Consider the following 14,105-nt stretch of genomic DNA (forward strand, 5'->3'; position numbering starts at 1 on the left):
AACCCTTCAAAAAAATCAATGAATCCAGGAGCTGGTTTTTCGAAAAGATTGACAAAATTGATAGAATGCTAGCAAGACTAAAAAGAAGAAAAGAGAGAAGAATCAAATAGACACAATAAAAAACGATAAAGGGGATATCACCACCAACCCCACAGAAATACAAACTACCATCAGAGAATACTATAAACACCTCTATGAAAATAAACTAGAAAACCTAGAAGAAATGGATAAATTCCTGGACACATACACTCTCCCAAGATTAAACCAGGAAGAATTTGGATCCCTGAATAGACCAATAGCAGGATCTGAAATTGAGGCAATAATTAATAGCTTACCAATGAAAAAAAGTCCAGGACCAGATGGATTCACAGCGGAATTCTACCAAAGGTACAAGGAGGAGCTGGTACCATGCCGGTTGAAATTATTCCAATCAATAGAAAAAGAGGGAATCCTCCCTAACTCATTTCATGAGACCAATATCATCCTGATACCAAAGCCTGGCAGAGACACATACACAAAAAAAGAGAATTTTAGACCAATATCCCTGACGAACATTGATGCAAAAATCCTCAATAAAATACTGGCAAACAGAATCCAGCAGCACATCAAAAAGCTTATCCACCATGATCAAGTGGGTTTCATCCCTGGGATGCAAGGCTGGTTCAACATACGCAAATCAATAAACGTAATCCAGCATATAAACAGAACCAAAGACAAAAACCACATGAATATCTCTATAGATGCAGAAATGGCCTTTGACAAAATTCAACAGCCCTTCATGCTAAAAACGCTCAATAAATTCGGTATTGATGGAACATATCCCAAAATAATAAGAGCTATTTATGACAAACCCACAGTCAATATCATACTGAATGGGCAAAAACTAGAAGCATTCCCCTTGAAAACTGGCACAAGACAGGGATGCCCTCTCTCACCACTCCTATTCAACATGGTTTTGGAAGTTCAGGCCAGGGCAATCAGGCAAGAGAAAGAAATAAAGGGTATTCATTTAGGAAAAGAGGAAGTCAAATTCTTCCTGTTTGCAGATAACATGATTGCATATTTGGAAAACCCCATCGTCTCAGCCCCAAATCTCCTTAAGTTGATAAGTAACTTCAGCAAAGTCTCAGGATACAAAATCAATGTGCAAAAGTCACTAGCATTCTTATATACCAACAACAGACAAACAGAGAGCCAAATCATGAGTGAACTCCCATTCACAATAGCTTCAAAGAGAATAAAATACCTAGGAATCTAACTTACAAGGGATGGAATCTAACTTACAAGGGATGTTAAGGACCTCTTCAAGGATGACTATAAACCACTGTTCAATGAAATAAAAGAGGACACAAACAAATGGAAGATCATTCCATGCTCATGGATAGGAACAATCAATATCGTGAAAATGGCCATACTGCCCAAGGTTATTTATAGATTCAATGCCATCCCCATCAAGCTACTAATGAGTTTCTTCACAGAATTGGAAAATACTACTTTAAAGTTCATATGGAACCAAAAAAGAACCCGCATTGCCAAGACAATCCTAAGTCAAAAGAACAAAGCTGGAGGTATCACGCTACCTAACCTCAAACCATACTACAAGGCTACAGTAACCAAAACAGCATGGTACTGGTACCAAAACAGAGATTTAGATGAATGGAACAGAACAGAGTCCTCAGAAATAATATCACACATCTACAACCATCTAATCTCTGACAAATCTGACACAAACAGGAAATGGGGAAAGGATTCCCTATTTAATAAATGGTGCTGGGAAAACTAGCTAGCTATAAGTAGAAAGTTGAAACTGGATCCCTTCCTTACACCTTATACAAAAATTAATTCAAGATGGATTAGAAACTTAAATGTTAGACCTAAAACCATAAAAACCCTAGAAGAAAACCTAGACAATATCATTCAGGACACAGGCATGGGTAAGGACTTCATGTCTAAAACAGCAAAAGCAATGGCAACAAAAGCCAAAATGGACAAATGGGATCTAATTAAACTAAAGAGCTTCTGCACAGCAAAAGAATCCACCATCAGAGTGAACAGGCAACCTACAGAATGGGAGAAAATTTTTGCAATCTACTCATCTGACAAAGGACTAATATCTAGAACATACAAAGAACTCAAATTTACCAAAAAAAAAAAAAAAAAAAAAAAAACCCTCAAAGAGTGGGCAAAGGACATGAACAGACACTTCTCAAAAGAAGACATTTATGCAGCCAAGAGACAAATGAAAAAATGCTTGTCATCACTAGCCATCAGAGAAATTCAAATGAAAACCACAATGAGATACCATCTCACACCAGTTAGAACAGTTATCATTAAAATTCAGGAAACAACAGGTGCTGGAGAGGATGTGGAGAAATAGGAACACTTTTACACTGTTGTTGGGACTGTAAACTAGTTCAACCATTTTGGAAGAAAGTGTGGTGATTCCTCAAGGATCTAGAACTAGAAATACCATTTGACCCAGCAATCCCATTACTGGGTATATACTCAAAGGATTATAAATCATGCTGCTATAAAGACACATGCACAACAGTGCTTATTGCGGCACTATTCACAATAGCAAAGACTTGGACCAATGCAAATGTCCATCAGTGACAGACTGGATTAAGAAAATGTGGCACATATACACCACAGTATACTATGCAGCCATAAAAAGGATGAGTTCATGTCCTTTGTAGGGACATGGATGCAGCTGGAAACCATCATTCTCAGCAAACTATTGCAAGAACAGTAAACCAAACACTGCATGTTCTCACTCATAGGTGGGAATTGAACAATAAGAACACTTGGACACAGGAAGGGGAATATCACACCCCGGGGCCTGTCCTGGGGTGGGGAGACGGGGGAGGGATAGCATTAGGAGATATACCTAATGTAAATGACAAGTTAATGGGTGCAGCACACCAACATGGCACATGTATACATATGTAACAAACCTGCACATTGTGCACATGTACCCTAGAACATAAAGTAAAATTAATAAAAAAACAAGTATATGGGAAAAAAAAAAAAAAATAGACAATTTGGACTTCATCAAAATTAAATTGAAACTTTTATTTAAAACTTTTGTTCTCTGAAAGACCTTATTAAGATGATGAAAAGACAAGCTATAGGCTGGGAGAACGTATTTGCAAATTATATATAACTCACAAAGGACTTAGATCTAGAATATATAGAGAACTTCCAGAATTCAACAGTAAAAAATAAAATCTATCAGAAAATAGGAAAAGTCATGAAAAGACATTTCACTGTCATTTCACTGACTGATATACAGATGGCAAATAAGCACACAAAAAGATGTTTAACATCATTAGTCATTGGAGACATGCAAATTAAAACCACAATGAGATATTACCATACACCTATCAGGACAGCTAAAATATAGTGACAAAACCAAATGATGGCCATGATACAGAGGACTTCTATCACTCATATATTGCTGGCCAGAGTATAAAATGGTATAGCCACTTTGAAAAACAATTTGGCTTTCGTTCTGTTTATATGCTGGATTACGTTTATTGATTTGTGAATGTTGAACCAGCCTTGCATCCCAGGGATGAAGCCCACTTGATCATAGTGGATAAGCTTTTTGATGTGTTGCTGAATCCGGTTTGCCAGTATTTTATTGAAGATTTTTGCATCGATGTTCATCAGGGATATTGGTCTAAAATTCTCTTTTGTTGTTGTGTCTCTGCCAGGCTTTGGTATCAGGATGATGTTGGCCTCATAAAATGAGTTAGGGAGGATTCCTTCTTTTTCTATTGATTTGAATAGTTTCAGAAGGAATGGTACCAGCTCCTCCTTCTACCTCTGGTAGAATTCAGCTGTGAATCCATCTGGTCCTGGGCTTTTTTTGGTTGGTAGGCTATTAATTATTGCCTCAATTTCAGAGCCTGCTATTGGTCTATTCAGGAATCAACTTCTTCCTGGTTTAGTCTTGGAAGAGTGTAAGTGTCCAGGAAATTATCCATTTCTTCTAGATTTTCTAGTTTATTTTCATAGAGGTGTTTATAGTATTCTCTGATGTTAGTTTGTATTTCTGTGGGGTCGGTGGTGATATCCCCTTTATCATTTTTTATTGCATCTATTTGATTCTCCTCTCTTTTCTTCTTTATTAGTCTTGCTAGCGGTCTGTCAGTTTTGTTGATCTTTTCAAAAAACCAACTCCTGGATTCATTGATTTTTTGGAGGGTTTTTTGTGTCTCTGTCTCCTTCAGTTCAAAGACAAGAATCACACGATTATCTCAATAGATGCAGAAAAGGCGTTTGACAAAATTCAACAGCCCTTCATGCTAAAAACGCTCAATAAATTCGGTATTGATGGAATATACCTAAAAATAATAAGAGCTATTTAGGACAAACCCACAGCCAATATCATACTGAATGGGCAAAAACTGGAAAAATTCCCTTTGAAAACTGGCACAAGACAAGGATGCCCCCTCTCACCACTCCTATTCAACATAGTGTTGGAAGTTCTGGCTAGGGCAATCAGGCAAGAGAAAGAAATAAAGCGTATTCAGTTAGGAAAAGAAGAAGTCAAATTGTCCCTGTTTGCAGATGACATGATTGTATATTTAGAAAATCCCATTGTCTCAGCCCAAAATCTCCTTAAGCTGATAAGCAACTTCAGCAAAGTCTCAGAATACAAAATTAATGTGCAAAAATCACAAGCATTCTTATACACCAGAAACAGACAAACAGAGAGCCAAATCATGAATGAACTTCCATTCACAATTGCTTCAAAGAGAATAAAATACCTAGGAATCCAACTTACAAGGGATGTAAGGACCTCTTCAAGGAGAACTACAAACCACTGCTCAGTGAAATAAAAGAGGACACAAACAAATGGAAGAACATACCATGCTCATGGATAGGAAGAATCAATATAGCGAAAATGGCCATACTGCCCAAGGTTATTTATAGATTCAATGCCATCCCCATCAAGCTACCAATGAGTTTCTTCACAGAAATGGAAAAAACTGCTTTAAAGTTCATATGGAACCAAAAAAGAGCCCACATTGCCAAGACAATCCTAAGTCAAAAGAACAAAGCTGGAGGCATCACGCTACCTGACTTCAAACTATACTACAAGGCTACAGTAACCAAAACAGCATGGTACTGGTACCAAAACAGAGATATAGACCAATGGAACAGAACAGAGCCCTCAGAAATAATACCACACATCTATAGCCATCTGATCTTTGACAAACCTGAGAGAAATAAGAAATGGGGAAAGGATTCCCTATTTAATAAATGGTGCTGGGAAAATTGGCTAGCCATAAGTAGAAAGCTGAAACTGGATCCTTTCCTTACTCCTTATACAAAAATTAATTCAAGATGGATTAGAGACTTAAATGTTAGACCTAATACCATAAAAACCCTAGAAGAAAACCTAGGTAGTACCATTCAGGACATAGGCACGGGCAAAGACTTCATGTCTAAAACACCAAAAGCAACGGCAACAAAAGCCAAAATTGACAAATGGGATCTCATTAAACTAAAGAGCTTCTGCACAGCAAAATAAACTACCGTCAGAGTGAACAGGCAACCTACAGAATGGGAGAAAATTTTTGCAATCTACTCATCTGACAAAGGGCTAATATCCAGAACCTACAAAGAACTCAAACAAATTTACAAGAAAAAAACAAACAACCCCATCAAAAAGTGGGCAAAGGATATGAATAGACATTTCTCAAAAGAAGACATTCATACAGCCAACAGACACATGAAAAAATGCTCATCATCACTGGCCATCAGAGAAAGGCAAATCAAAACCACAATGAGATACCATCTCACACCGGTTAGAATGGCAATCATTAAAAAGTCAGGAAACAACAGGTGCTAGAGAGGATGTGGAGAAATAGTAACACTTTTACACTGTTGGTGGGATTGTAAACTAGTTCAACCATTATGGAAAACAGTATGGCGATTCCACAAGGATCTAGAACTAGATATACCATATGACCCAGCCATTCCATTACTGGTTATATACCCAAAGGATTATAAATCATGCTGCTAATAAGACACATGCACACGTATGTTTATTGCGGCACTATTCACAATAGCAAAGACTTGGAATCAACCCAAATGTCCATCAGTGATAGACTGGATTAAGAAAATGTGGCACATATACACCATGGAATACTATGCAGCCATAAAAAAAGATGAGTTTGTGTCCTTTGTAGGGACATGGATGCAGCTAGAAACCATCATTCTTAGCAAACTATCACAAGAACAGAAATCCAAACACCGCATGTTCTCACTTATAGGTGGGAACTGAACAATGAGATCACTTGGATATGGGAAGGGGAACATCACACACTGGGGCCTATCATGGGGAGGGGGGAGGGGGGACGGATTGCATTGGGAGTTATACCTGATGTAAATAACGAGTTGATGGGTGCAGCACACCAACATGGCACAAGTATACATATGTAACAAACCTGCACGTATGCTCATATACCCTAGAACTTAAAGTATAATAAAAATAATAATAATAAAGTAAAACAATTTGGCAATTTCTTAAGAACTAAACATGCAACTACCTCATGACCCAGCAATGATAATTGTGAACATTTGTCCCAATGAAATAACCACTGTGTTCACACAAAAACCTGTACAAGTGCTTTGGGAGGCAAAGATAGCAGGATCCCTTGGGGCCAGAAGTTTGAGGCTAGCCTGGGCAACATAGAGGGATCCTGCCTCTTAAAGAGAAAAACCTGGACACAATTATTCATAAAAGATTTATTTGTAAAACCAAAAACTGGAAACAACCAAAATACCCCTCAATAGATGAATGACTAAATAAACTTTCATACATCCATACTATGGAATAGTACTTAGCAATGAAAAGACTCAAACTATTGATGCATACTTGGATGGATCGCCAGGGCATTATGCTGAGTTAGAAAAACCAGTCTCTAAAGGTCACATGCTATATAATTTCATTTATAGAACATTCTCAAAATGACAAAATTACAAAGATGGAGAACAGATTAGTGGTTGTCAGGAGTTAGAGATGATTAGGGAGTGGCATGAGTGCATATAAAGAAGTATGGGAATGATCTTTAAGGTGGAACAGTTCTGTATCTTTATTATGGTAGTTTTTGCACAAATATATGCATACGATGAATGACATAAAAACATATATATGCATAGTACCAATGTCAAATACTTGCTTTTGATATTATACTATAATTATGTAAGATAAACTAGATGAAGTGCACCTAGGACCTCTCTATGTTATCTTTGCAACTTCTGGTGAATCTATAATTATTTCAAAATAAAAAGTTAGAAAAAAGGATGAGATACCGTATTAGTCCGTATTCATGCTGCTATGAAGAAATACCCAAGACTGGGTAATTTATAAAGAAAAGGGGTTTAATTGACTCAGTTCTGCATGGCTGGGAAGGCCTTGGGAAACTTATAGTCATGGCAGGAGATGAAGGGGAAGAATGGGGAAGAAAGGCACTTTCTTCACAGGGCAGCAAGACAGAGTGAGTGCAAGCAGGGGAAATGTCAGATTCTTATAAAACCATCAGATCTCATGAGACTCATTCACTATCAGGAGAACCGCATGGAGGAAACCACCCCCTTTTTCCAATTACCTCCCACCGGGTTATGGGAACTACAATTCAAGATGAAATTTGGGTGGGGACACAACAAAACCATATCAGGTGCCTATAGTAGGCATCAGAATTAACTGAGACAATTGTCAAAACATATAAATTTCTAAACCCCATTCTAAACTCACTGATCTATAATTTATTTTTGCTTGTTAAAAACTTAATTCTAGTAAAATACACAGAACATAAAGTTTACCACTTTAACCATTTTTAAGTGTATAAGTTCAGTAGTGTTAAGAACATTCACACTGTTGTCAATCTATGTCCAGAACTCTTATCATCTTACAAAACTAAAATCTATACCCACTAAGCAATAACTCCCCACTCCCCAGCTTTGCCTTCTCCTCTGGGAATCTTCTTAGACTCATATATACCAGGAACTTGGCAGGTTCCGTGTTTAGATAGCAAGGAAGCTGATCATAATGATAATCTGACCTAAGGATAGCAGTTACCACTACCCAGGCTGTATGTGTCACTGTGTACTCCCTTTTGCATTTAATTCTCACAGTACTCTAATAGTTGACAATTATTGTATCTATTCTGTGAATGAGGAAACAGACTCAGAGAGGTTAAGAGACTAGCTCAATTGACACAGCTCAGGTTCAAACTTAGGCCTGCTGGGCTCCCAGAATCTGGCCTACCACAAGCCATCCTTCTGTTGCAGGTTCTTCATGACTCTGGCTTCAAGCTTAACCTTAGTTGTCTTTTCCTTGTGGTTTCAGAAGCAGAGACCCAGAGAGTAACAACTCTTCCAAAACATCACAGTTTTGGAGCCTGACCTTGGTTTATGAACATCTGTAGAACTTTATTAAGATTTCTTCTTGCTTGAATTTTAATGTTCTGAAAATATGGTTTCTAGTTAACACCAGAGTTAGCAACACAATAGAAAAATTGAATGGGACTTTCCCATTTTTGCAAGCTTGTCTGGGCCATAGTCCCACTGAAACAGGACCAAGGAAGAGGTAGGTGAACAGAGGAGGATTTACCGACCTACAGCAAGAAAAAAAAAGTCAGATATGTAGGTAAAGTGTTTCCATTTTTTCCTCTGAAATATTTTGCACCCTGACCTACACAGTAATTTCAAAAGATTCCTTCACAAGTTGAGTAACACATCATCTGAATAAGAAAATTTCAAAACTAGTTTTTCAAGCATTGATGTATTGTTTAAAAGAAAAACCAAGCACGCTGCCCTTAAAAACAAAAGTTACAGATTATACATCCACGAGAGCAACTCTTTAAATTTATTTTAAAAACCTTTGAAATTTTGAAAGTAGTGCACGAGATGGTGTAGGGTGTAATTTAGTGGGATTCTTGCCCTCAGAAAACATCTGAGAACATTTTCTCTAATAATAAAGGGCAAAGTACATGCAGTTGTGTTCGGCGCAAATGCTCCACCAGTGTGTGAGTGGACAAAGAGATCGACGGTTGGAAAAAAAATAAATTTTGATATCTCCCACTTAAGCTATTTCCCCGGCGTTCGCCGGAGGACAGTATTGTGGTCTCAGAGCGTGGAAAGAGACAATTCTTCTTGTGCAGGGGCAGGAAACTTTCCGTGTAGGAGATATTATCTCAAATGAGTGTAAAAAGAACACATGTCTGCATTTCTAACAAGCTCCCTTACCGCTGCTGCTGGTCCAAGGACCAACCTTTGAGGGGCAAGGGGTTTGTTGAATGGGGTGAAGAAATTTCCTGCTAGAGAGGAAAGGTGCTTTCTGAAGAAAGTGATAAGCTTCTAGGGTACCAGCGACCTAAAAAGGGGCAGCAATAGAAGTAAACTGGATGAGCAGATACAGGGTTGAAAACTGGCCAGAGGAAGGACCGCGGTCTCCGCCGTCTCTTTATTCGGAGTAAGGTTTTAGGAAAAGGGAGAAAGGAGGCGCTCGCCCTCTGTTTGGCTTTGAAAGAAAACGTCGCGGTGTCCGATGTTCCCCTTCGTGTGTCCAAGTGTTCTCATTGTTCAGTTCCCACCTATGAGTGAGAACATGAGGTGTTTGGTTTTTTGTCCTTGTGAGAGTTTGCATTAGGAGATATACCCAATGTAAACGACGAGTTAATGGGTGCAGCACACCAACATGGCACATGTATACATATGTAACAAACCGGCACGTTGTGCACATATACCCTGGAACTTAAAGTATAATAAAAATTAAATAAATAAATAAATAAATAAATAAATAAATAAATAAATAAATAAAACGTCGCAAGGGGATTCTTTGGAAAAGGCAGCAGACGCGCACCTGGACATGGTAGTCAGCTGGACCCGCAGCCTGCACCGGGACGCAGGGGCGGGGGCCGAAAGGGGCCACGGGCTGTACAGCCCTTACCTGCGCTCGCCCTGGTCGGTGTAGACGTTGAGGAAGAGTCCCTCCATGAGGTCTTCATACACCAGGCCGGAGAAGCTGAGCTGCAGCTCGTAGCTGCTACCAGGTTTCAGGGGCTCACTGAGCTCCAGCACCATGTATTCCGTGTCCACCGCGAACCACACGTCGTCCACGGGCACGTGGCCCACTGTGGCGTTCCCAGTGCCCGGGGACAGGGGGCCCCGCACCTCGGCGCGCTCGCAGTCCTGCAACAGGCTATGCAGCAGCAGGCGAGAGGTGGCCACCGTACAGCGCACGGTGATATTCACGCGGCCAGTGAAAAGCAAAGACCCGGCCGGAAGGTGGTCGGGCCTCAGCTGCGGCCACAGCTCCAGGTCGTAGTGCAGCGGCACGAGCCAGGGCGGCAGGCGTAACTGGTCCCAGGGCCCCGGGGGTCTCCAGTCGCTCGGGGTGGTCGTCACCGCTAGCTCGCGCGCACTGCTGGGTTTCGGGGTCCGCGTCGGCTTCTGCCTGAGGGGAGGGGAGGACTCGGCTTCCGAGTCCCCGAGTCCAGGCAGCCCCGAAGGTGGGACGCGCGCGCAGTGACCGTACAAGGCGGCGAGTACGGCCAGCGCCAGCAGGAGGGCGGCTACCAACCCCGCCAGCAGCAGAGCCACCGCGCGGCTCACATAGAAGCCTGAGTTGGAAGGGGGCCCCATGGCAGGGACCGGGTTCGGGCGCGAGGCAGGAGCTCAGAGACTGTGGCAGCTGTCAAAACCCCGGCCAGGGTATTCAGTGCTGGGACCCCTGCCCCTCCTCTCTTGTAAAGTGCCTCTTCCTCCTGAAAGAGCATGGACGGACTGGAACGCAGCAGACAGCGGTTGGGACCATGGCTTCCCCCTCCCAGCTAATCAGACACAGGTCCCAGCCTATCCACTTCCGCCCCCTGCCAGGGCCAGGGAAAAGGCGGACCTGGCGCACCCAGGAGCTTACCCCTTTGGGTTCGAAGAGAAAGACCCCACGGAAGATGCCTCCAGGGTCGGCACGGGGAGGGGGCGTTCAGGCCAAACTCGAATTCGTACACCTTAAAAGTGGAGATTTGGATGAGGGATGTACCCCGGTACGGTTTCAGGTGTTGTCAGAAAGGGGACAGGTAGGGAGCACCTCTATCTCCAAGCCAGCGACGAGCCACCAGCAGCACACCTGCTCCACCGCCAGGCGGGGTTTCGTGTGCTAGGGGGTGGTAAGGGCTAGAGGACCAGGATATTTGGGAATGCGTTCGGAAATGACCCTGCAGGGCGTCGGCTGCGCGGTCTGAACAAATTTCTGGAGCCAAACGTGTAGCCCTAACGCCGCTTCCTAAATAAGCCCGGGAGGCATGCGGCCCAGGCAGCGAAGGCGAAGATGGAAACAACGTCCTGGTTTCCAGAGCTTATGAAACCAGGCTGGAGGAAGAGGCGACTAAGTGCTAGGTAGCCTGGCGTCTGCGTCTCCGGGTGAAGTGGGGTTGTGGGGCAGAGCAGGGTTAGGGCCGCGTTACCACAGGAAGGGGCCTGGCGGGATGGTTTTTCTTAGCTCTGCAGCTGCCGGGGGCCGGGATTTCCCTTCCTGAAGCCGGGGTAGAGGGTACACCTGCTTTCAAAACCGGCCTGAATCAAGCAAAGAGAATAAAACAACTCGGCGGTCAGTGTTTCCACCTAGAAATTCCTGGGCTGGACCTGGTGTTTCCGGCGGTACCCTAGTCGCTGAAGCTTTCACATGTTTGACATGGCATATGTTTGCTATTTAGCTGGTGCCTCTGAGCGAATTCTTGGCTCTGCGCTGGATCTGGAGTCTGCATTCATGCACGCTGGTGAATTGGAAATGAGATTGCGAACATCAGGAGGCACTGGGGACGGAAGGGAAGGTACTTAGATCCCACTGCAAGTTGAAGATTTTCAACTATCCTGTCTTGAGACTGCAGAGAGAGAGAGAGAGAGAGAGAGAGAGAGAGAGAGTGTGTGTGTGTGTGTGTGTGTGTTACAGCGAAAATACAATAATTTTTTCCATAGCAGCTATAAAACGGTGTTCGCTTTACTACTGCTTTGACTGTATCTCATTTTCAATGAGGAAACCCTTTCGCCTGGGTTCGGAGATGGGGTAGACCATGGTGATTCTCCTGGGAAATGCGTGCTTTCTTGTTCCTTCAACTGAAGTGAATCACATGAACACCACCACCATCACCCTCTGGAATAAGACAGGGAAGTGGAAGAAGATTTGGCATATAGTTGTGCTATAATCTGTGGACCAGTTCACATTAAGACCATATGACTTATTTTTTTGGATTTGCTTTCTTCAGAAACTTAAGGATTATATTTAAAAATAATTATGACCACATGCATCACTCTCAGAAGATCATGAATACAGCTGAGGGAGAAGCTCCATCTATTTCTATATACCTACCACAAGTTGTGCTGCCAGAATTGTGAGCTACTGCGCTAGCAGGGGCATCTCAGTTTAGATCATGTTCAGGTTGGGATTGTGACAGCTGTGACACTAATTAACTAATTACTGGCCTTAACAACCCGTGGACAATTTCTTGAAGGATTTCGAAGGATTTCCAGACACTCAAGGAAAGATAAAAAAGAAAGGTAGTCAGTAACACGATTATTTCAAACATATTAAAGGTATTCCCCTCAATTAAGTACATTAATTGTATATGGACATTAGCATTTAATTCTATTTTTCTAATATGATTAAAGAAATAGAAATTGGCTTCCACACAAAAAGTTTCAAAGTAATAGTCACACCAAATGATTCAGCAGTTCAAGTTTCTTATTAAAGGGAAAATATTTCTGATAAATCATGTCACTCCAAAGACGTTGCAAAATAACATACTGGCTGAGTCAAGATTATAATAATAAAGAACTGGAAAAGTATTATATGAAATATTTGACATCTCAATGAAAAAGTAGTTCAGGAATATAGACCAGTTGCTAGGAAAACATTTTCTAGAGCTGCTCAGAAAATCTGCTTATTCAGAGCAATGAAAACGGTGATTCTCAACTGGGCATAATTTTTGTGCCCTTGCCACTCTCAGCACCTCATTTGACAATGTTTGGAGATATTTTTGGTTGTCACAACTCAGGGGAGGAAGTGCTACTGGTATTTAGTGAGTAGAAGCTAGCTGTCCTCTAATAATCTACTGGACAGCCTGCCACAACAAAGAAGTATCCTGCCCAAAATGTCATTAGTTCTGCTGTTCAGAAATCCTGAACTAAAGCAATAATCCTTTTACATGCTACCCAGGTAAAACTTCAGCTTTGTATCTTGTGCTGCTGTTTACTTTTGTTGTTTATGTTTATACTCTGGCATGTCTATTATTTTTCCATCTTTATTTCTTGGTACTTATTATGAAACTCTATAATATTTTATTATATCTCTTAGACCACATAACTTTATTTTTCTTTTCTTTTTTGTTTACTCTGAAATTTTAATTTTTTGAGTGGGTAATATAAGTTTCAAAAATCAAAACAATATGAATTTTTTTTACTTTTTAATTATTATTTTTCCATAAGTTATTGGGGATACAGGTGGTATTTGGTTACATGAGTAGTTCTTTGGTGGTGATTTGTGAGATCCTGGTGCACCTATCACCCAGGTGGTATACACTGCACCATATTTGTTGTCTTTTATCCTTCACTCCCTCCCACTCTTTCCCGCAAGTTTCCAGAGTCCATTATATCATTCTTATGCCTTTGCATCCTCATGACTTAGCTCCCACATATCAGTGGAAACATACAATGTTTGGTTTTCCATTCCTGAGTTACTTCACTTAGAATAATAGTCTCTTTCCATTCCTGAGTTACTTAGAATAATAGTCTCCAGTCTCATCCAGGTCATTCCAAATGCTGTTAATTCATTCCTTTTTATGACTGAGTAGTATTCCATTGTATATATACACTACAGTTTCTTTATCCGCTCGTTGATTGATGGGCATTTGGGTTGCTTCCATGATTTTGCAACTGTGAATTGTGCTGCTATAAACATGTGTGTGCAAGTATCTTCAATATGAAAATTTATACATTAAGATATCTTGCTTCCACCACTTCCATAGTTAATCATTTTTAATAGTATTTTTTGTGTAAACTTCCAGTGTTTCCTCATGCAAATCAAGAGAATA

General features: G+C 41.0%; 1 protein-coding gene across 1 annotated transcript in view; it reads right to left on the bottom strand.

Annotated features, from left to right (window-relative positions):
* Positions 1-10,804, bottom strand: part of LVRN (laeverin) — a 77,164-nt gene extending 66,360 nt beyond the window's left edge. Inside the window, exon 1 of the mRNA XM_008014194.3 lies at positions 9,968-10,804. Coding sequence (XP_008012385.3) covers positions 9,968-10,662 — 695 coding nt within the window. The 5' untranslated portion in view covers positions 10,663-10,804. The remainder of the gene's footprint in view (positions 1-9,967) is intronic.
* Positions 10,805-14,105: the final 3,301 nt, after the last annotated feature.

This window comes from Chlorocebus sabaeus, chromosome 23, assembly GCF_047675955.1.
Source record: "Chlorocebus sabaeus isolate Y175 chromosome 23, mChlSab1.0.hap1, whole genome shotgun sequence".
Taxonomy (NCBI): Eukaryota; Metazoa; Chordata; class Mammalia; order Primates; family Cercopithecidae; genus Chlorocebus; species Chlorocebus sabaeus.